At 31.1% G+C, this 25,760-nt stretch overlaps 1 protein-coding gene across 4 annotated transcripts in view; it reads left to right on the top strand.

Moving 5' to 3' along the window:
* The window catches only part of LOC117101730 (receptor tyrosine-protein kinase erbB-4-like), a 64,821-nt gene that overhangs the window by 8,262 nt on the left and 30,799 nt on the right, over positions 1 to 25,760 (top strand). For all 4 annotated transcript variants that reach the window (XM_033241768.1, XM_033241767.1, XM_033241769.1 and 1 more), the window contains exons 2-6: positions 22,995 to 23,336; positions 23,831 to 23,965; positions 24,651 to 24,716; positions 25,082 to 25,200; positions 25,339 to 25,480. In XM_033241768.1, the coding sequence (XP_033097659.1) occupies positions 22,995 to 23,336; positions 23,831 to 23,965; positions 24,651 to 24,716; positions 25,082 to 25,200; positions 25,339 to 25,480 (804 nt within the window). The remainder of the gene's footprint in view (positions 1 to 22,994; positions 23,337 to 23,830; positions 23,966 to 24,650; positions 24,717 to 25,081; positions 25,201 to 25,338; positions 25,481 to 25,760) is intronic.

Below are 25,760 nucleotides of genomic sequence, written 5' to 3'. Positions count from 1 at the left end.
GGATGAATGTTATTTAACATTTGTATATGTATGTACACACATTATAATATCCATGATTTCAATTTTAGAATATTGTGTTGACATCGTACCAATTAGGTATGTTTTACTATTGGCATTAATAGTCATGTAACCAGGCAATTTGTCATATATATTCAATGTGATCTGTCATGGTAGCTATTAATAAATCAAGTAACAGAAATTGGAACATGGCACTGATTTCATTTTGTTTTAATTCTCGTAAACATTGTCGCTGAAAAGCACTCTGTAGACGATATAATAGATTTGCGTTATCTTTTGTGCTTGTTCTGGTTACAATTCATGTTATTGACTGAACTGTGATTTATATTGTAACAAATAGCCAAGTAAATTTAAGTCGAAGTTTCCACTAATTTTCCCATCTCTTTCTGTATTCAGTCGGTGATCCGTAGGGAAAAAAAACAGAACAACTCGCAATGCAGCTTTAAGGGTTGTTTTACAATGAAGCTGTGCACATATAAGAAACATATTATATAAAATATAATTTAAAATAAACATGGAATAATATAGGGGAAAAACATATTAGATTGCACTTTTTTGTGGCTTACCTGTACATTAAAAATAATTAATTGAACTAATAAAACTTCTGTTTAATTTGTTTTTGTAGAAAAAAATCTAACTATATTTTTTACTTCATTATCTCTAAATATTGTAGTTACCATATCTGTCCAAAATTTACATGAAAAAATTGTTTGTCGATGATAATTCAAAAATTCATTAAGAAAAGTAATTTGATCAATTCGAGACATTGATAGACTTCAGCAGGGATGATAATCAGTGAACGTAATTGACTCGGCTAGAAAAAGTATAATAATTAGGTCGATTTATGCAAATAGATTTTTTTTTAGCATTTCCATTGTATAGAAATTGGTATTAGAGATATGAAGAAGATGTGGCCTTGTTTGGAGGAGTAAAAGAATCTATGTTTAGATTTAATTTCCTGCCATTTCATCTTTGCTGACATGATGTATGATTCTTGTTCCTATATAGCATAATATGATATATATTATACGTAATGGGGAATGAGTTGAAGCCGTGGTTTTAAGAGAATAATGTATTTCATGTTGACAAGATGGACATAGATAATGAGATGATTTTAGGACCCCTTACTGAACTAATGCCATGATGCGATGATTGATCGTCAAGAAGGTCAAGCGTTCATATTTTGATTTGAATACATAATAAATAACAAAATTGTAATGAGCATGTGCATGATAATGTTCATTTTACTGGTCATTCGCTATCCTTTATTTTATGCTGATAAATAATGTTGCTATTTGGATTCAAACCTAAAACCCTCTGTGCATGTATTGTACGGGTTTGTTAAAAATTATTAAATCCCTCACGCAACAACAGAGTTGCTAAACAAATTGTCCTTTAGGTGAATTTCTATGAGTTTGTAAATTGTTAATATTTTATATAATGATTTTAAGCTTCGATCATTTGATCACAATATATTATTGGTAGTTCATCTTTAAGTATAACTTAGTGTTTAAATTTAATTTAATTTTTGAATAGTCCTTTTAAAAGCATAAAATTAGTTATTAAATTTACTGTAAATGGGACATAATAAAACAAAACATGACTTACAGACCTAATTGCTGATAAATCTAGGGCCTTAGAGCAATGAATATAAAGAAATAATAATGAGGCTGCCATCCAAAAACCAGCATCAATGGCCAAAACAACAAAATTGACTTAATATCATGTTGAACTGCCAAAGTTGAGTAAAAGTATTACTTCTCTGTACTAAAGTATTAATACTGCATATTCTTCTTCTAATTACTCAGTTTAGCATAGCAACCGTATGGTTTGGAATGGCATGCCTCAAATTGATATATGCATTTTGTAATTGTGGAAAAAATGTCTTTTCATTAAAATTGCTAACCAAAAGCTATAATACGTAATTAAATATACAAAGGAAGTAATTGAACATTGAATTTTATTGTTCAAACTTATCTTCTCACATAGACATTGTGTCTTTAATATAATTGTAAAATATGTGTTTGTTGCTAGGCATAAGATATCATGAAAATTTGCTTCATATGTAAAGTGTAAGAAGCAAAAATTATACCCTCCAAAAAACTGAATTCTACTCAAATGTTGATAAGAATGACTACGGTAATTAATAGGTGAAAATAGGTTAGAACAGGAAGTATTTTTCTTTCGTTTGACATTTAAGAACATGTAAAACATCACCTTTGCAATAAAATACTGTATTCAAGAGGTTTTTTTGCTGCGGGCTTCATCTTTACTATAGTCGCATCTTTACTTGGATTATATGATACTTTGAAGCAATATTGTCAAAGTATGTGTAGGTTTGTAATTGATACTTGTTGTGGTTCTTACTGATGCATACAAATTATAGTTAGTGTTAGGGGTTTGTGAATAGGTAGCAAAATCTTCACATGGTTAGTAGTAATAATAATAAAGACATATTACAAATTACCACCACATAAAAATTGATGCTATCTTTACTAAATGTAACATCATGAAAGTTTGTACATATTTACCAAAATCTTCACATTGTTTATAAATACTATATAGAATAAAGAAAATCAATACAACCACAAACAGCAAAGTTGATACATGCCTTTACTATAATGTAACATCAAGTTATCATTTGTTTTGTTTCATACCCGAAGACTAATATACCATATCCCACTTTCAACTCATACCCTCTCTCCTCACGCTTTGCTCATTAAGCCGGGTACTCGCTGCTTACAACACTTGTACCACCGTCATAACGACGTCATAACAAATCCAAATCTGCTCCCTGTGATCAATAGACGACACGACTCTGTTGATTGTCAGTGGTAGCCTGAACAGATCGTCATTAAAAACAATCTGTTGCACTTGCGTTGTAGCGTTGCGTTCTCTGTAGAATCGCATCTGGGCAACAACTGTCACTGCAGTGAGTGCCTGGCTTTAAGACTCGCTACTCATTTTGTGTATTATTTTTACATCGTTCCAACTATTTCGTTGAGAAGTTTTATTTTCCACAAGGAATTTTTTCAAATGGTGTGTATAGGTGTGCACATTTTTTCTCCCATTATTTTGTCTTTTGTCTTTGTCATGAATTTATTGTTATCCTTTTTGTGTATTAATTTTGCTACTAAAACTATATAAAGGATCTGTAAATTGTGAAAAGATAAATTCCACACTATAAGTATTTAATAATTTGAACATAACAAAGTTGGTAGTTATTGTACATCGTTTCTTCTATGTTGAGCAAGTAGAGATGGCATGATTTGTTTCTATACATATTTTGTTTTGTATCATCTGAACTTTTTTTTTAAATATTTTTAATATTAAACATGTGTCTTACACCTGTGCTGGTGAAATTGATGTAGTTTCCTTTGTGTTTTTCTCCGGTGTAATTTTGCTATGCTGTTGCTACAGTGATTTCACTGCAATTGCTACACTTGTATTTGTTCCTCATGCAATTGGGAAAGCTCTCCAATTTGACCAACCAATCAGTGTCGCCAAAAAATCTGTCTGCTGTAATGTGTAGCGGTTTTATGGGCTTTACCTGGTGTTGCTTACAGCTGATGTCTGTGCCTATTTTTACGTTAAATATTTCATTTTCTGTCTGATATAGATTTGCCTATAAATCTGAAAGGAAGATGGTGCTGTAATAAAACTGAAATTTGCCAATAAACTTATAGATGAGATTATCAACATCATAATGTAAAAAAAATGATTGAAGTAATGACTGCTTTAAACCTGTTTCAAAGCTGGGGCGGATGCAGGGGGTGCGAATGCACCCCCCTAAATTGTATTAAGAAAAATAATTGTTGTATTATGTTGTTGATATGAATTATTGGTAAGGTTTTTAAGGTACATGAGAGTGCAATTTCCGGGCATCCAGAGGTGGTTGACTCTCGCGGACTCATGGGCGCAGATCATGGGGAAATTTTGGCAATTTAGGGGTTTCAAAGGCTTATTTAATCGATTTTAGAGTCTACTAATATCTACAAAATACTTATAATTTTTTTTCTCCCCGAGGGTGGGGGAGGTGGCAGCTCTCCTCGACGAGGGGCCTCTTTCCCCGCTGGTGCCACCCCTGTAAACGTCCCCTCACATATTTTTTAAGGGGAAAGGTTGGTCCCCTCACTTTTTGTGAGTCAACAAGATATGCCTGAAAATTGTTGACATGAATGCAAAAATGACCCATATCAGGTTTCAACGAAAGAGCGCTGTACAGTACATCTTATTTTATAGCAAGATAACCTAGTTGTATCTCTGCCCACAAACATCTGAATTACCTATAATACTCTACTCGAGTGCACGTGCCTTTATTATAGTTTGAGAACTATGAGAAAAAAATGTGCAAAGATAAGATAGGGTTTTGGCACATGAAGTAATATTTTCTATGGTACATCAAGTGATTGATTAGATCGACGATGATGAATTTTACTATATAAGGGTGTCATATCCGGCAATCTAGAGGTACAATTTCCCCAAATTTTACCACCTCAGCCCCAACTGTGGTGGAGCTGACAGACATATGGACTCACAGTTTTGAAGTAAATAAAGTAAATACATGAAAGACAATGTTTTTAAGTTTTATTTTCTATGGTAACGTACATCACACATACTAATTAGATCTCTATGGTTGCCGAAAATAGCTGATAAAAGATCATAAGAATTTGTTGGCGCTTCGTTTTGACTATATTATAATGGTAATGTGATGATGATGAATTTTACTATTTTAAAAAGTGTCATTTCCATCTTGAGGTTGTTCCTCAAATTTTCTCACCTCAGCCCTAACCATGGTTGGGCTGAAGTGAATGTGGCCACATGGCTATTAGGTAAGTCGAGTATATTAAATACATCAAAGAAAGTGTTTCTTTAGTTTTATTTTCAATGGTATATCACTCGTATTAATTAGATCTCTGTTGTTGCCGAAAATCCCTGATTAAAGATCATGAGAAATTTGCTGGCGCTTCATCCAGACTAAATAATGATGGTGTGATAATGGTGAATTTTACTGTATAAAAGTGTCATTTCTGGTGATCTAAAGGTACTATTTTCTCAAATTTTCTCACTTACTGAGGTGGTTGTGGATTCACGGATTTGAAGTAGGTAAAGTAAATACTGTACATCAAAGAGAATGTTTTCTGTGGTTGCCGAAAATCGCTGATACTTTAGACTATATAATGGTGATGTGATGATGAATTTTACTATAATAGTGTCATTTCCGGCCATCTAAAGGTACTATTTCCTTACATTTGTGAAAATTTCCACTGATAAACTGACTTTTATTGGAGCAACCTTTCTGACCTGGTTATATGAAATTCAGTAACTGGATATTTACTAAAAACATTTATTTTCCAATTTCAACTAAAAAAATAAATATGTGACCTTGATTAAACAAATGACTGATTTAATAGCTATACAATATAATAGGTGTGCTCTCTTAGTCAGCCTGATTGATTGAATGTACTTAAGTTTCACAAAGCTAGTAATATGTGAATTAGCATTTAACAATTGGTGATAAAACTTGTTCTTATAAATGCATCATCATCGTTACTCCCATTACCATCATCAGTCTAATTGTCATCATCATTATCATGATCCTTATCAGGCCGGGAAAAAATACTATGTGCCTTCAACCATAAAAATTTTATCAATAAAATGCCTCCACTACACAGTGTTATCTGTACACTATATAGACCCTTACAAAAGCAAGAGGTTCTCCCTTGTGAAATGCATAATGCATTGAAAACAATGTATAGCCCAATTGGGGTTTGTCTGGAAACCCCCCCACCCCCCAAAAAAATGGAGGGAAAAAATGTGGGTTTTTTTTTTATAAAAATGATTTTTCCAGCCCTGATCCTTAATTTTAACTTCACCATCATCATCACATATCATTATTTCATCATCGCCATAATCATCATCGCCATAATCATTATCGTCATCATCATCATCATCATAATCTTCATCTTCAACTTCATCATCATCAATACCATCATCATTATCATCTTCTTCTTCACCATCATCATCTTCATCAATTCAACATTACTATGATCATCATTATCTTTATCATCATCATCAATATCAACACAATATTATCATCATCATCAATATCAACACAATATTATCATCCATCAAATATTAAAGATCCACATATTTATTAAGCTTGAAAGCCTAGTCGCATGCATTTATGCCTCTCCGCCTCATTTGGATATTTACAGACTTACAGATGTACTACACTAATCTACTGTACTATTTTGACATGAGGAATTAATTTACTGAATTTTGATGTGCCATTTGAAATTTGTATAATAATTACTTATCCTTGGCATTTACATGCACTGAAATATCAGTTGCCTACGTCCGACATAGTCATATTATGACTTGTAGTGTGCATGTATTCTGACATCTATGAAACCGAGGACGATATGCCTCCCAGTCAGTCATAAAGATGGGATGTCCAGGATGTTTGGCACAAAATGTCAAAACGTTACAACTTCTGAACTTGGCGTAGTGAGAATTAACATCCGCGAAAGAGTAACTGATGTTGTTTTGACATCTAATGACGAATTTTAATAGTTGCTAGGTGATTATCGCCCACATAATTGATACGATACAAGTTGATGAGTTGTGAATAAGTTAATTGTTATATCTTTTGTTTGGATGACAGTTATGAGGACTGTGAAGTAGGAATTACTAATTGAGTCTGGGTATTTTAGGAGTCATTATCTGGGTGTTTACCTGCAGTATATGGCTTTTCCTAAGCAACATTGATTTTAAAAGCAACTGGTAGAGAGGATTTGGCACATTATTTCATTCTCCATTCATACTATATTTAGGAATTTTAGTCAGTACTTCACACTGTTGACACAGTCATGCTGGTCTAAAATCCTAATTAATGGTCAAATCAATCTTAAATTTGTGTATAAATTATGTAAATCAAAAATGCCTTCACAAATCACATAGTACATTTTCCCATCAATTTTTGTTTTCGTATTTTCTTTTAAATGAGTAAGAAATCAGTACATTTTTTATTCAAAGGTAGTTGAGTAGCTGTAGCCTATTAGTCAGTAAATACCATAAATAATTAGTCAGATTGTAGTACTTTTATCGCTAACAATATGATTTTATTCACAAGTTTTCGCCCCAATCAATGGGACGTCATTGAGTACACCTGATGAAACCCCTGATTAAGCCCCATCGATTGGAGTGAATAAATCATATCGTAGTAATAAAATTGCTACAAACTGCCTCCTTATTTACTACATTTTTTTTATTGAAATTGCATTTATTGCATTTATTGTATATATTATAAGAAATAATATCTGTTTATCTTTAATTAAACTTAAATTATGTAGGAATCGATTGATAATTTCAAGAATATTTATATTATATTTTAAGTTCAGAATCATAACTATATATAGTCATAATAGTGTATTACTGTATTCATATTTTTCATATGGTTTATTTCAAAGAGGAACTTGAATTTAGTAATTGAAATGTATGTTAATTATTTGTAAATTTGTCAAGGCAATGTAAGGGTATTGTACCCAAGGATATAAAACTGTGTACTGTACTAAATCTACTGGACTTGTGTGGTAATTATCTATGAAATGGCCTGGAGTGGTGTGTTTAATCACTATGTAAACTTCAGACATCTCAGACCATGATATAGGGATATATTAAATGAGGTGATGTTTGACTGAAAGTGGTAGAAACTGAATTGAGTGTAAATATTAAAATTGACTTTTAAATATTTGAATATCATGCTTTATTGAACTAAGCTAAGCACAACGGCTTGCTCAATCCTTTAATGTAATAACATTCGCAGTGAGGTTTTTTTAGTCTTCAAAGCATAGGCCTATTATATTTAGGCCAAATTTTAATTAATAATAATAATAATAATATGCAGAAATTTATAACGCGCCAATTCAAAAAAACATTATCAAAGGCGCAGTGAAAAATTAACCCAATTAAAGCGAGTAATTTAAAAAAAAGATAGTTTCCTTGGCTACTTAATTGGGCCTGCAATACGCCTAGATGTGACTGGGTGTGTTGTTGCCATATTTGTAAGCAAAAAAATTAAGGGAACTCATTCTTAAAAAATATGGTTCCTGATGAGAAACATATTTTTTTTTCTTAAATGGCCTTGGATTTTTATTGAATTTTTTATTACATGATATTGATATACATGTTAAAGTTATGTGGGTAAAAGGTATTTTCAAAACAAATATAATTAATTTAAATTGCAAAAAAGAGAGGGAAAAAATATTGTATATACTAGATACATACAAAAAAATATGTATCTAGTATATACTAGATACATATTTTTTTCCTTAATTGGCCTTATATATTTATTGCATTTTTCATTATATTACATGGTATTGATATTTTTATTCAAATTATATATGTGGATAGAAAGGTATTTTAAAAACAATTGTTTATTTAAATTGAAAAAAGAGTAAAAAGTTCATTATAGGCCTATCAGAATTTGTTAAAAATAGAAAATATATGTTTTCTCATTACATATATATATATTTTAAAATATAGAATTAAAACTATAAAATTAAGAAGAAATTATTTTTCAATAAATAATTTTTTAAAACAGTGTATTTATCGAGCTGAGATGTTTTTATACACTTTCAATTTTTTTCACATGAAAATTACGATATAGATCTTTATGGTTTTCGCCTCTCAGCTGGTGCCAAAATGGAATGTATTCTTCGAAGCCTGTGTGTGTAGGCCCCTGCAGTCTGTCCCTTCAGGGTACTCTAGATGTTGCTACAAGTTAAATTATTCACTTTCTCAAGGATAGAAACATGCAAACTCGCATAAAATAATTCATTTATTGATTTTCAAAATCTATGAACTTACAAGATTTATTTTGTTTCTGACGTCATCCATTCATTTATTGTTATTTATTTTTTTTAAAAATTGCGTTGACTTAAAGGTTAAACGAATATGTCAAAAAAATATTCAGTTTTCAATCGATCAAAAAATTTTGTGTTAATTGATGACTTGTTTCATTGTAGTTACAGTGACTATTTTTCCGTCTTTATAATTTTTCAAGTTCTATTTCGAGGTGAGTATGAAAGTGATCGATAGAGAACTGTATTTTGATTTCATGGTCTTTTAACTCTTAATTGTACGGTTATTGACCCGAGAACACCAGGGTTCCTCATCGGAGTCGTTCAAACATTAGCTTCTTTGCAAGTTTTCCATCTTTAATTTCACAAATTGGAAGTTGCTGAAGCTTCCTTGTGAAAGAGATCTTGCACCTCATGGAGAGAACTATGTGACTAATTGTTGGGCTAAGGTTTTAGATTAATACAAAACCGAAATTCTTGAAAGTAAGACCGACATTTAATCGCAACCTATTCACCCTCAGAGATTTACTAAATATGCTTACTGAGATTGTTGAACATGGTATTCAACTACAGGCTAATATAATGTAATCAGGCTATATTTTAGGTGATGGTTTTACTGATATACTTTTGGACTGTGGATATTTTATTATCCTTTTATTTTTATGGCTGTGAATATCGACAGTGACATAATCCTTATATATCTTCTACATATTGTAATATCACCAAATTTTAAGATTTTATGACTGCTCAATAGTTACATATATTTGTTGTTTATATATGTGTTGCAAACATAAAGGTCACTCTTTTTTGTATCTTTTGTTGTGTGTTAATGAGGCTTTGCAATAGATTTCTTTCACATAATAAATGATGCAAATAAAATATGACTTACAGTCCATACTAGTTTTTTTCTAGTCATTAATGTTCATGTCAGTAGCAAATAATGTTCAGTTGAATAGGAAATTGATTAGATGAATCTTGAAGAAAGTTCTTCAGATGTATGCCATCTCAAGCATCAAGGTTAATATTTCTATTACATTAGTACATCTTGCCTATACCATAGCTTGATTTTGCTCATTTGGTGTTAAGGAAGAAGTCTTTTTCTAATCCATAACAATACAATATTATAAATTTCTTTGGAAATTGATGATGATGATGATAGCCAGCCCTTTAGTAGAGCTGTAGACATCTTCAAGCGTTTTGTCTTGCCATATCCATGGTTCGTGCCACTTTCTGATATCGTCTATCCATGCAGTTCTATTCCTTCCTCTCCTGCACTTTCCAAGCACTTCACCCTCATGGTAAAATTTAGCAGTTTTTCTTTTTATTTGTTCCAGCAAACAAACCTCATCTCTTATCCCATCAATTGTCTTACATTTTTCATTTGTAACCCGATCATACCATATAATGCCTAGTATCATTCTCCATATCCACATTTCTAGTGCATTTATCCTTCCCCTTTCTCTGTCTTTCATTGCCCAGCTTTCGCAACCATGTTGCCACAGACCACACTAATGTTTTTGCTAGTTGTTTCTTCAGGATCAGGTTTAAGTAGGCTGACTTTCATACATTGTGCAGAAATTAAGTTACAGTAATTAGATAAAACAAATTTGGAGAAATCCCTACTCTTATGAATTACTTCTTTCTAGGAAAAATGTTTTTAATTCCTAAAAATGTGGAAAAAGAATTTCTGCTCTTCCAGCCTAAATATCAAGGAAATGTATTGTTCCTGGGATGGTTTTGATTCCAATTTGAACCTCAGAGATATGTGTAGTGGTTACTCTTCCAGCTAATCTATACTGCCAAGCTGGTATAAAGATTCTCTCTTAGGAAAAGAATAGTACAGTACAGGATATAATCATGTTTAATATGATTTTCCCGTAACTGCCTTTTATTAGATTCTGGGTAGTAGCTTCATATGATTTATGAACTCAGTGTTTTATGGGGAAGACAAACTCTTTATTAACTATAAACTTTTTTTTCAGCATATAAAATAAGTGGCAAAAGTTAAAAGCCTGGAGAATTGTAGCTGAAACTATATAATTGCATTACTTAATTACATTACTTAATTGCATATCCGGTCTCTTCCTCAAAGAAATTTCAAATTAACCTTAATTCCTTGAAAATTGGTTATAACATGAAATTAGAGGCCAATATCATAAAAATATAGTTCAAGGATTATGAGATGAGATCCAAAATGCAAATTTTTTATGTGATTTATATGCTGAAAATATTCCAACTTTGTTTCAATGAAATTCACAAAGAAATTTCCCAATAGGCTACCTTATTTCTAATTTTATAAGACTGGATTTTGGGTCATGTTTGTAAAGGTCATTAGAACATCCGACAGTTAATGTAGGCCTATGTTGTATAATGGTTGGCCTGGTGTTTTATTAATACTACCAAGAGACCATTTTGCTGATTACAGTATGTCTTGGAATTGATAGCTTTGTAAAGGGCAATGGATGTTAGTAAAGCTCCGGCAAGAGGCCTCTAGAGAAAGGTATTTAGGATCTTTATTACTAGTAATCAAAATACAATTCTGAAATCACTCACCCCAGACTGAAAACACATTTCGATTTAGTAGTAGTTTTAAGACCCCGAATTCTTACCATGAGAATCTCATTACCTGAAAGTCTTACGTTATCTTGCACAATAACCCCAAAATATCAAAATCTCCAAATCCTACCTGAGCATCTCATTCCCACAGGATCACCTAATATCTGAGCATCTTAATTCCTACCTAAACATTTCATACGTCACCTGAAAATTTGAGCAGCTCAATTAATTCCTACCTGAGCATTTTAATTCTTAAATGAGCATACCATCTTAAACATGAACTACTAACAATTTCAGCATCTGATCAATCCGAGCATAATTCCTACCTGACCAAACCATCTTAACCTGAGCACGGGTGGCACCAGGATATGTCAAAGATGCCCTCTAAGGTCTCTGACATCGCTGGATTTTTTTTTTTTTTTCTTCCAGGTGAATTGTTTTTTTTTTCTGATACGTTGGATATGGGTTGGGGGAGGTAGGGGCAGTTCACCTAAGAATCTCAGCAAGTGCTCTCGTGGCTCTAACTTGAGTATTTTGATTTTTAATTGAGCATTTCCAAATTTAGATGATATTGAAGTTGAGCATTTTAATGCATTGATTTCAGGCTCTGCTCATATTACCAACTGCTTGTGCCGTGATATTGATTGAAGTGTATTAATACATTTGAGATGCTGACTGATGTAACCTGTTTTTAATTGCACAACATATTAAAACTTGGTTACGGCTCATAATCAATGTGAATACTTTGACAAATTTCAATAAATTCCAAGTTTATATTTAATTCTGAAATAATTATCTAATTATTGTTTGTTCATTTATCCTTTCTTTACTGCAAGTACTAGTATCAGTGCTCCTATACTATATATTTTAGTGTCACATTTACCGTATATACTATTGTTACAGACTTAGAATAAATTCATCAGCTTCCAAAAGTGATTTTCTTTATTTTTGAAGCAATATCAATGGGAAAAAATGTTGGATAAGTTTTTTTTCCAACAATTCTGCTATAACAATAGTTATAATCAAACCGTATCATTATTAAAGAATTTTTGGATGATAGGTTATAAAAGGCCTATCTATGATTTGTTGTATACTTATTTAAATTTATATATTAAATATTTACACAAAGAAAACAATCTTATGATGAAGTAGAAATCATGGGCCAGCAGCCCACCACTACAGTGGGAACCTGATCTCATTTCACAAGATAGAAATTACATACAGTAAATCAAAGCATGGATGGTCAAAGTGACTTACAAGAGGCATTTCATCCTACTCTGTAAATGATCAGAAGGTTTGTTTCCTTTACGTTAATATTCCAAGGCAATAGATTATTATGTGCATTTCATATTTTTCAAAGTGTTATTAAAAATCAATACCCATCATCTATATATATGTTAGCTTCATAGTGAAAATATCATATTTGTATTGTACTTTTTTCATATTTCAATACAGTGCATTGGTATATATTATAATTTAAAAAATTTATTTGCAAAATAGGAGAAGGTACAGATAGACTACAGTATCTACAAGAGCACCAACTAACATATAAATTTTGATAGCCTAGTTGATATGTGATAGTAGGTTTTAACCTATATGTTGAAGGCATATCAATGTTTGGAAGCCTTTTTAAAAAATAACTAGGGTCATTCTCTTACAAGTTGTGACTTTATTATTATGATTTATGTATCTGCTATTTTTTTTATATAGACAGTAATATTATAGAGGTTAATATTGTACTATTATACTGCATGCTTTCAATTGAAGTTCGCTGTGGAAGCACTAAATATTTTATTGCCTGTTTAGTGCTTAGGTATATGTATAAACATGTTTATTACATTTTTAAACTTACAGGTATTAACTTGTTGTACAAAGATGCAAAGAGTCGTTGGTAGACTTCCCCATATTTGTATAGAAATATACCTCATTAAACATTTCCCATTTGTATATACACAAGGCTTACAAAAGAACAAATAAAAATATTATATACAGGTACCAACTTCTTATGCAAAGATGCAAATAGTCGTTGAAAGATTTCTTCATACTTATATAATATTCACATCTCCATTATTCCAGCTAGACCTTAGACCTTGATTTATTGGGATTTACTTCTTTGTTTCTGTATCCAATCAGATTTATTGTTTATCATATATATTTAGCTTATTTATCCAATCATATCAATTTGATTTCCATGAATATTGCTGGTTTTGTGAACCACTTCACTCACCTGATGAAGCCCCATTAACTGGGGCAAAAGCTTGCATTCAGCTTTAGTCAAAAAAGTGCTACCTACTCATCTTCATTTGTATTCACTGACTAATACGGCTACTAGTTATAGAAACGTCTTAAATATAGAGCTTTCAACTAAAACATTTAGGTTCAATTAAAAATTCACAGAATTCACATCCCTTCACCTGATATTAGTTGTTTTTTTTAACTTGAAATAAATTAGTACCCAGAGGGTTTGAATGTAAATTCATTAATGATTACAATTTCATCATTAGGGTAGTAAAGGTTAGTATGTGATCTGCGATGATATTTTTGCTGTTGTTTGATGAATATTCATCTATCCAGTAAAATTCAAGATAGTATCTTTAAATTGTTAACACTGGATGATGATATGTTGACAATTTAAATTAGCAAGCTTTCAACTGTTGATGGTGTCCTCGTTTACACTGACATCATTAGATCTTGTTATGACATCAGATCTTGTATTATGACGTCGGACGTTTCCCGTTGAGTTGAAGGAGGTCCGGCCCTAACTGATGAGAACCGTTTGATGTCATAACTAGATTGATGATGTCAGCATAACGAGACAGCAGTGGTCACAACCTTCCTAAGAAGTTTAGCAACATTATTCAATGTGTTAAAATTGTTTTTAATATTATTGTTGTTATTCAATTTTAACTGTATTATTAAATATTCCTTGAAATCAAGAATTGTTTGTTTCTAGTGTGGTCAGAATGTGGTTGAGCAGATTTGAGATTGATGAGTGACATACTATTACACATATATAGATGGATTATCCACAAACCCCATTAATACCAGGTTTAACTGATTATTCATATCATTGTTTATACACAACAACCTAAAAGAGTAATACAAACATCTGAAAAAAGTGCCCTCAATCTAAAAGCTTAGTGAGTCGTAAGATGAATTTTTAAATGATGCAAGTTTAAATTCCAACTGCTACCACAGTCACTGCGTTAGTTTTTTATTCTTATAACAAGTAGAAAATAATTAAATTGCAATTTTAAAAACTAATTTGAGGTTCATTTTCACATGAACTTTCACCCCAATGAATGGCTTCATCAGGTGTAGTAGGAGAAAAATATTTATTTGCACATATTTTTTGGTGGTATGGAATGTCTTTGCATTCTGTCATACAGGTTGTAAATATAAACAGCCTTGATAGTTGTGTGTGAAAACTAGGAACTTTCATTGTTATTAATGGCAAATCCAAGGGTAGCAAAGGGGACTCCCCGTCCCCTCCATGGGAGCAACCAAAACCTTCCTAACCAAATGTAAATCATTTAGATATGAGATTAAAATTACTAAAACTCAGAATTTAAAGAGGGTACAGCCCTTAGATTTCGAAAAATTTCTATATGAATATCCCATGTGAATCATTGGTCTTATGGTCTGTGGGGAAGGGTGGACCCCTTTCCCCCACAGACCATATGTCCTCATTTGGCAATATCACCCCTCTTGGCAAGAAAATCCTGGATGTACCACTAGTTATATTAAATATTTTTTTTTAAGTATTTTTATATTTTGTTCTATGTAAGATAGATATTATGCTTTATCTATATCTCATTAAGTAGATAATTAAATATAAGGGCCATAAAATTCAAATATAAATATAATAAAACAAGGCCTAATAAATAGTACATATAGACTACATTGGTTGTTAGGATCCAAATAATAATTGATGAGGAACAGATAATGAAAATGGTTGATATATCTGTGATGCCATGCAGAATACGTGTATCCATATTAGGGTGCTTGTCATCAGTCATCTCATCAGTTGTATAATATTGGATGAAAAAAAATCATGAACCCCTTGTGAAATACTGTAACTGTACATGGATAAATGGTAGAATTTGTACATTTGTGTTTTATTTATTCAGAATGTTATTCAAAGATAAATCAGACATTGATCATTTTCTTCTACTTGCCTTACAAATTGTGTACATGATCTACTATAATTACTCAAGAAACTACATAAAAGAAATACAGTAGTACATATTTCTTGGTTTACGTAAAATGAAATATTACACTTTACAAAAATACAAGCAGTCATAACAGCAAAATAAGTAGCATACAAAATCACAGCATGATATGTTGTTGATCAGAAATTGAAAAAAATTAATGATTTATTATACATCTAGGACATGCTAACAATTTGTTAATATTAACTTGAATAGCTATGTTGAGTTAATGTATGATATATTAGATCTGTATGTCAAGATTCTGCTCATAAATCCGTAGACCTCTTTGTAATCCATTTATGATAGCGACTTAAGAATAAACAAGTAAAATGGAAGTCGGTGAATAGACTCAATTTACTTTCCATTACTGTAATATTAATTATGGTTTAAAGAGATTTAAGCACGAAACGAGTCTTATTCAAAACATCATTAGGCCTATGTTGGCAGGGTTTTTCCCCCTTATTATTTACCTAAAAATTAGAACAATTGATCATTGATTGAGTGATTAATCAATCTATCAACTTAACTTTTTTTTTAAATTTTATCGAAAATCTATTTTATTTGTGCTCTCCGTATTTTACTCATGTTACTGTATATGTTTGTATTTGTTTGTATTTTTTATGAGGGCCTCTTTCAGTCAGCCTCACTGTAAGAGCTACCCTTGTAAAAGAATGTTGAATAAATAATAATAAATGAATTTATCATATCTAAAAAAGAATGTTATTTAATGATTTTGAACTGTTATTGCAATTTTGACAAGAAAGTGAATGATTGATTATTATAATGTAATTTAAGGCTTTGCATTTAACTTGTGAAGTTAAGTAGGGCCTTATTATATTGACAAATATAGAAACAAGTCAAGGGTAGTAGTAGGACCAGCTATTAAAACATGTTTTATTATTTTATTTATTCATTTTATTTATTCCGGTATAAAACGTACATTTACGAACAGTAGCTGTACGGCTGAAATTTTGTAATTACAAAATCAGTACCGGTACATTCAATGTAAAAATATTATATATATATACTCTATTACATTATATACAACAAATCTATTTAAAAATCAACTTATAAGATTTTTAATTTTATTAAATATATTTATTTGTTTTTAATTGGGTGATATTAGGTAATAATGATAAATGAACTAACATTTACAAAAAAAAATAGGCATTATATGTTGATATCTGCTCAATTGAAGTGCATCTACGTCTGTATTTTGTGGGTGAAGAATGTTGCTTCCAAAAGGATTCAAATCCATAGTGGACAGTGGTTACATCAAGCAGAAAACCGTAGTTCAAATCCTAGTTGTGTTGAATTTTTCACTCTTCTGGATTCTATAAGTGTTTCAGTATTATAATAGATTCAGGCTATGATATGTGATTTATAGATTATTAATATTAATGTTTTCATTGTTTTGCTATTGTTATACATACATATTAGACATTTTGCAAAATGTATTGATTGTTGGGTAGCCCTATTGCATTGATTTTAGCTATTAAGCCCATGAAACATCACTTAATCCCAGTTATCAACATGGCTTCGAACCCTATAGCCTATTATAGTGCACTTTGGACTTAAAACCATGTCTATCTACATGCTCACTAAAGTTGTTTACTAGATAAAGCTATTTGCTTGGACATTGAATTATAGTTGATGAATGTTGACTTATAGATTGCTGACTATACTGTACTTACAGTTACTGTATAAACTAAGTGAATGCACTCAACTGATCCACGAGTTTGTTCTGCTTGAGTGAAGCTAGTCTCCTATGAAGCTTATGAAATTAACTGACATCAGTGAAATTAAAGATCAGTTCCACTATGCTAGCTTACCGTAAATGCTTGAATAACCGCCGCAGGGCTTATAAAATTTTTGGAGGCCTCAAAGAGACGCTTATTCGAGTGCAGCGCTTATATAAAAATATTCGCGTAGCAGGTGTTCACGTATTCCTGTATTTCGGTAGACCTATCATACAGTAGGTCCTATCATCGTAAATAAATGTTTATAAAGAAATGCTTTTGTCTTCATTGTGTTATTTATTCATTTTAACACTACCATTGTATTTAAAACCTTTTTTCTCAAAATGTTTCATTACACACATCGTAATATTATACTCATGATTAAGCGCCGTGCGGCGCTTAACAAAAAAAGTCATGTTTGGTGCGGCACTTATTCGAGAGCAGCATTTATTCAAAAGTGGCGCTTATTCGAGCATTTATGGTAACGCTATTAACATATTAAAATAACTGAAAATAAATGGTAGAAATTTGGTAGAAACCTATTAATATAATTTTAAAAACATTAGTTTTTTTACACTGAATATAAAAATTAATAAATAAGCTTTCATGATTAAAGAATTTTTTCTCTCATTTAATATCTACCTGTAGGCATGGCGTATCAAACCAAATTACTTTTGCACCTTCTGTCTTCTGATCACAAGTTTTTGCGTATGTTTCAAAGTACTGGTATTAGCCATTGTGTATCAGCTACCGCACAATCTCCTGTATCCGTGACTGTGGGGCAGTTATTGGCCCCGATTTAGTACTTAGTTTATTTAGAGATTACAAAGACACAGGTAACAATAAAGTTTTAAAAACCAAAACAAAAACCAAGATTCGAGGCTGGTTTCCTCTGGCCTTGGCCATTCTTATCCAGGCTATACCAATATGCTTTGCCATTTCATCTAACCTATTTTTTTGTCTTGAATGCTTAAACCTTCTGTTACTGTTGGCCTACATTTTCAGATATGCAAATAAAACATTGTTTTCATATATAATTGTGATAATTAAATATTTCAATAATTAAACATTGACCTATTTTCAAAATTTATAAAACCAAATAATTCTATTCTTTTTAATATAAAATAAAATAATATACAGTATGTTTTGTTGCTTAAATAGTTGACTTGTAAAAATGTTGTTTTAGAAGATATTAATATAATTTATTAATATAAACTTAGGACTTTACAGAAATTTTTTTTTTCCATTTTTGTTTCATATATTCTGTATGTTTTATTGGCACTAATCAAATATAACTTTTTCATGATAAGTTAAGTAACCTGTCCTCATACTCTGTTTGCTTAGAACTTGAAACTATTTACTGGTATATGTATTTTTGTTAATAATTTGTTCAGTTGTGAAATTACATTTTACCAATGAATATGTCTCAACATAGGCAATATATTTTTAAACATCAACAAAAACAAAAATGATTTGATGAGATTTTGTGTTGAAAACTTTTGAAAAAGCTATTGTATTTATAACAAGTATGATATAGGAGCTGCTTTGAATATATAAACGTATTCAGGCCAGTAATATGTTAATTTATTGTAAACTGGTATCGTCCATTTTTTTGTGATTTTAATTTCATAATGTCAGCGACATTGAAGTTTCAGACAAACCAAATGATTAGATTAGTATGACTTGACTGATTTTGACTTTATTGATATTGTAAAACATGTGAAATGTTTCAATGTAGCTAGACTTAAACTAGTCAAAGACAGTTAAAGAAAGGTGTAGAGGCGTGTTCTTCGTCTTCTCATATTCTCTGTGTTCTACTTTACACCTGCTTAATTTCACCACCAGATATCTCCCAAAGGATTTCCATCAATTAAGATTGTTGTTGCAACTACAAGTGAATCAATGAACCTCTTTCCTAGATTACCTACAACTTCCGTTAATCCTTTTTACAATCTACAATTTTCTCGTCTATATATTAAACCATCAATTATCACAGATCATCAAAGGTTATGTGATGTTATAATCCAGTGATTTAACTCTTGTGTTAGGTTTATTTCACTGGGTAGCTGTATATTCAGTCTTCTAATTTCTAACGTACCATAGTAATGAGACCATGTTTTCCACGTGTTTGTATCTCTAATGGTTTTCCAGGTACTTCATGTTTCCCTATTGATTACCAGATGGCAATGCACTTTAAGGCATTGAAATGAACACTATTATATTGATTTGATGTAGGCATCAGTTCAGGTAGTATGAACATTCTCCCTTAAAAAGCAAGAGATGAATCAAAGGATAATAGTACATATGATACATTATGCTTTATGTATATTTTAGGGCATACATTTTACCATGAAATGCTAAGATCATAATTATACCATTTCAGAAAATCTCTCTTTATTTAATATATGTGTCATTGTATCTTGTATTTTATATCTTATAACTATTCTTTTCAACTAATTTTTACAATTATATAAATGTTATGTATATTTTAAGTAATTAAAATTGTGTAAATAATATTATAGTTTCATATAGATAAATTATACATTTAAATGACTTGTTAAATACTTAAAACAATTCTATTTAAAACAGGCAAAGCCATAAACACTTTGAAGCATTAACATAAGATGTTCTCATGTTTTGAATATCAATTTTTAAATTTTAATTGAATAAAACAATTGTATACAGTAGGTCTGTAGCAAATTTAGTGCCAAACTTAATTTTTCATCTATATCTAACAGAATAATATGGCTCCTTTTAACAATATTAAGTTTATGAGAATGAAACTAGCTAAAGAGATGTAGAATATACATATAGTCATGTTGTAGTTTTGCATCTTCCTTGATTTGATTTAATTGCGTCTCAGACAAAATAGATGATACTGTAATTCAGAAATTAGGAAGAAATTTAGCAGTTGTCGCATCAAATTGACCAGAATTATGGTTTGAGTGGCCCCTGGACATCAGTTACCCATAAACATTTCTCTTTGCTCTGTAGATAAGCCAGCATGAATATTAGTAAAAGATTTTAAACTAATTGCTTTTGAAGTCGAAAATGTCTGACATGATCAATCATTATCTGGCCACAATCGTATGCACATGTATTTAACACAATTTCTGAGAAGTATTTTTACCTGACCAATTTGACCAGGGCTCTTAGCATATTTATGTCCACAAAGTATACACAGATATTTGCCACTCTTTCGTTACATATTGACTTAACCATAGGATTGTAATCATTTCATTTTTCTTGGGATATTTGATTTCTGCCATCATATTAATTAAGTGTTCTACATATGCCTACTTACCTGGATGAACTCACTTAATCCAGGTAAGCTTTAGACTATCAAAATTGCTGATTCTTTATCTATATTATTCAAGGTGCCATGTAAAGCAGTAGCATATCCAGATGTTCTTGCCGGGAAGGGGGGGGGGAGAGCAAAGTAACAATCGAGGAGAAAGGTTTTTAGAGCGTACACCACCTGGAGGCAAAGAATTTAGCCTTTTAATCACTTATTGCAACAGATCCACACTTGCATTAGAGATTCTTGGCTGTTGTTGGGGATGGGAGAAGTACCTCATTAGTCATTTCTAAATCTTCCATTGTAAATTTCAATTTTAATTATATATTTATTAATTTATTCATTATTTGTACTGTGGACAATCAGGCATGCAATCTTTATCATCAGGCTACAAACTGTCACCTTACCATCTTCAGACTTTAGCCATTTCCATTCCAAGTTTCATCAATGTGTCAAATTCTTAATTATATGCAATAATTACACAAACATTGTCTTACATTCAATAGACTCTTTGGAGTCTTTTTGACTACTGTTTCATAAATTTTGAATAATTTGAATAATTATTTTGTGTATTGAGTGACTAAAGAATATTTTTTGTCTATTATCTTTGTAATGATGACACCAGTAATTATCTTTTAGATTGTGACTTTATTGCAGTGCAGATAATCTTAAGCTATTATAGGACTTTTATAACCTTTGCCCCACTTTATCAGGTTGTTGATGATCATTGTCTACTGAATAAATACCTTATCTCCAAGTTCAAGAACCTCAGATATTTCATCCCTAAAATGATGTTAACCTTAATATGCCGTCAATTAATTTTATTCACAGTGGCCATGTACCCTATATTGGAAAATGCTACTTTGTTGCAATGTTACAAAGTTTTTTGTCTTTTTTTTTTGCCACAAGCTAATACCTGGGGATCTGTTGTCAATGTTAATTTTTCAGAATCATAGTATATGTGCTGTTTCAACAGGTACATAACCACACAATATTCGTGTACATGATAGATAAACATGTGTTGAATCCATAGTAACATTGTTGTATAGCCAAATGATTTGTCAGATACAGTATCTAAACTAAATACACCTAAATGATACTATTGTATAACCAGAGGTGGATCAGAAATAAGAAAAAGGTATAATAATTCTTCATTCCTTTCTTTTTATTTTTTTTTTGTTTTTTGGCTTGTAAAATTCTTTTAAAATGTTTTTTGCTTTTCCTGATTTTGAAACTTTTGTCATCAATTATTCTAAAAGTCATATTTAATGATTAGGCCCAATAAAAAAAATTATTAGTTTATCACCCTCGCACGCATGCCTTTTCTGGTACTGAAAAAAAAAATTGTTTTGAAAAAAAATAAATAAATAAAAATTTGAAAATTTATATTTTTTAAATTTATTTTTTTCATTTATTTTATTAAATAGTTAGATATTATTTGCATTATCTAAATCATGTTTTAATTTGAATATCAATGCACCAGCAAACAAACCAAGGGTCATATTCGGCTTTAGCAAAATAAAAAATTTAAAAAAAAAGCCTCCCTCCCTCATCACTTTTCCTGCCCAGATAGGGTGATAAACTAATATTATTTTTTATAGGGCCTTAACGTACATGACATCAATACTCTTTATGTCTTTACGTATATTTGTGACATAAGTTAGTCATAAGACTCTTAATACTTTCCATTATATACTAAAATAGTAACCAAAACAGCAAAGATAAATGGCAATTGTAATAAGTGTCTGATTATCCATAGTTATTTTCATTATTATTATTATTATTGTTGTTATTGTTATTATTATTATTATTGTTATTATTATTATTATTATTACTATTATTATTATTATTATTATTATTATTATTATTATTATTATTATTATTATGTTACTAAAACCTACCTTAAGGGGAACTTAGACAATGGAGAAATTAGAAAACAATTTTAAAAAATGACGTTAAGGGAAAAATAACAAAAGCTTTTCTCCTTAAGTCCGACTTAGTGCATATTATTATTATAATTATTATTATTAAAAGTTAATAATCATAATAATTTTGTTTGATTTGTGTAATTAGAATTTTGAAATCAAATATAGCTTATTATATACTTTGCAAGCTTTTGTTGCAATTTATTCAGGGAAGCAGATGTAATTACGCTGATCCACTTGTCACGTGATCATTTAGGTTTAACTCCAAAATGTGTTGAAATATTTTATTTAAAATAATTAAAGATCAGCATGTAATTTATAACCATATAAGTAAAAAAAAATACAAACTATTATGTATTGTGTTTTCCACTTTATTTTGGCAGCATGCACTGGCACGAATTATGGACGTTCCGTGGTACAGGACCCTGAGCAGCGGTACAACATCTTGAAAACACTCTACACTAATTGTACTTACATCGAGGGCAATCTAGAAATTTCATACCAACAAGATACAGATAAGGATTTTTCATTTTTGAAAGACATCCGCGAGGTGACAGGTTATGTTCTTATTTCATTATCGCACTTGCGATATGGGATGATGCCGAATCTCCGCGTTATCCGAGGAACCAAACTATTAGACGGAAATGCTCTCTTTATTAGTCATAACTATAATCAAGAAAATAAAGATATTGGTCTTCATGAACTGCAATTCCGGTCCCTTCAAGGTATGTCCAATTTATCCATTCACAAATATTTTATTTTTACAAATTTAAATTAAAATATAAGCTAATTGATGAATCGACATCAGAAACATATAAAAAGAAAAGAAATAAAAACAAAGAAATGCAATTTAAAGATGGGGACAGACAAAACCTCTATTAGAATATGCATTACAAATCCATAGGAACAATTGATAACTATCAAACCAGATTAACTTGCCAATTAAAGCAGGTTTTTTAATATTTAAAAACTGTTGGTGAAAAGGTGATTATATGCCCCTTTTCCCTAGATAAATATTTAAAAATCTGTATCTAATTAACATTTCCTGTATTTTCATGGACCCATTCAGTGCCTTATGAAAATCAGTAATACAAATAACAATATTTTCCCTCCATAGCCTGGTTTTAAAACAATTTCTATATTCTTTGCATAAATGCTTAATTTAACTGGTAATCAGAAAAGGAAATTGAATTTAAGCCGTATTTATTTATGTCCACAGAAATAATACAAGGAAATGTAACAATTGTGTCGAATAATCGCCTTTGTTTTGTGGATACCATCGATTGGGATGATATTATATCACCCGGTGCCAACGTTACAATTGAATATGATAACACAGCTCCGCAAAGAGATTGTAAGTATTGGCCTACTGAGGGCAGCACAACCTAGTCGGTGGCGCCAGCGGGTGGCATGGGCCTTAAGCCCTCTATCGGACATGTCAAACCCCCACCGGCCGAGCTCGTCAGGCATTTGGACCAAAAAACCAAAATGTGTCTTTCACAGTCATAGAGGGCCATTTCCAGCCCTCCACAGGTCCCTATTTTTAGAAGAAATCTCATTTGGGAAGGGGACACCCACCCCCTCCTCAGGCATACAAGCTCCAGCCTCCCCGTCGGACAGCTTAGCATCCCAGAAAATTAATCCTAGAGCCGCTACTGAACCCAGTTGGTTGAATGAGGTCGTAACACTGTGTGCTGAACCATGGGGATTTCTGCGCCTCTAATACTGCTCTGCAGCTATTGACATAGCGGTTGCGTTTCGGTCTCAACTTTGAGGTTGGGATTCAAACCTTCACTGTGTATTTTTGCACAGCAAGGAGTAATAAATGTTGATATTGTTTTGGTTGTATTTTAAACATAAAAATAAACAAAAAATGCAAGAAAATCAATTAGCCTGACACCCAATAAGGTCATTATATTAACTCTCATCAAAGAATTTTTTAAAATCCATTTTAAAAAAATTTTATATTATGTTTGAAATTTCTAATATTTTTAAATGACATTCATTCTTTAAAAAGTTTTTAATTGTATCTATTGCAGGTCCACCATGTAACAATAGTAATGGAGGAGGCTGTTGGGGTGAAGGACCAGAGAACTACCAACAATGTAAGATCTAAGTTTTCTTGTAAATTTTGGACTTCAGTGTACACTGTCCAGTATGATCAAGTGACTTCTTTTAGTCTTATTGAAATACATAATTAATAATATGTTTTTTATCACTACACTGGAATAATTCTGCCAATTTACAGACTGAATGTGTATAAATGTTATTTTATAATAGATGAATTATTAATAAAATATTAAATAAAATTGTGTATTAATTTTGGTAAATTTAATACAAGACTAAATTTCATGATATTTACACTCTCCATCATTTTTGCATACATTGTAGCTAATCTATATTTGCAATTCAGTAATTTCATCCTGATATACTTCAATTTTAATGCATTGACATTTTTCTATTTTTCAAGTGACCAAACGTATCTGCGATGGAACTTGTGACTATCGTTGTCGTGGAAACACTGCCGCTGATTGTTGTCATAAGAGCTGTGCTGCTGGATGTACTGGATCACTCAACACTGAATGTTTGGTACTTACAGTATTTAGAATATTTCAAACTTTCCTTTTCATTTATTTTTAACTATTTACTTCTTTGTCAATTAAAAATTCATACTTCCTTATGTTAATTGATTTATATTACAATTGAACCTTTATTTATATTTTACAGTCATGTCGCAATTTCACCAATGGGAATGAGTGTGTTGAGTCATGCCCGCCAAGATATGTGTACGACCCATTAAGTTACAAAAATATAGAAAATTCCAAGTTCAGATATTCCTATGGTGCCCAATGTATAAAAGAATGCCCAAGTGAGTAATGACATCAATTCTATTTACAGAACAGGTATAAAGAAATGGAATGTTGGAAACCTGTTACTGTTTTTTATAATTGTTTTTTTTTTTATTAAAGATTCAAGATTTTTTTATTAGCCAGGATCATAACATGATTGATTTAAATTATTTTTAGATTTACTGTTTTAGTCTTAAATAATAATTATATATATATACATGTTATACACACCCACACATATATCTGTCTCTTATCCACATCTAGATGTGTATAAGAGCCAGGCGTTTCGGTCTCAACTTT

This window comes from Anneissia japonica, unplaced genomic scaffold (assembly GCF_011630105.1).
Source record: "Anneissia japonica isolate Jap-2015-1 unplaced genomic scaffold, ASM1163010v1 scaffold287938_len408866_cov212, whole genome shotgun sequence".
Taxonomy (NCBI): domain Eukaryota; kingdom Metazoa; phylum Echinodermata; class Crinoidea; order Comatulida; family Comatulidae; genus Anneissia; species Anneissia japonica.
Note: the sequence above shows the minus strand (reverse complement) of the source record. Positions and strands in the feature narration are given on the sequence as shown.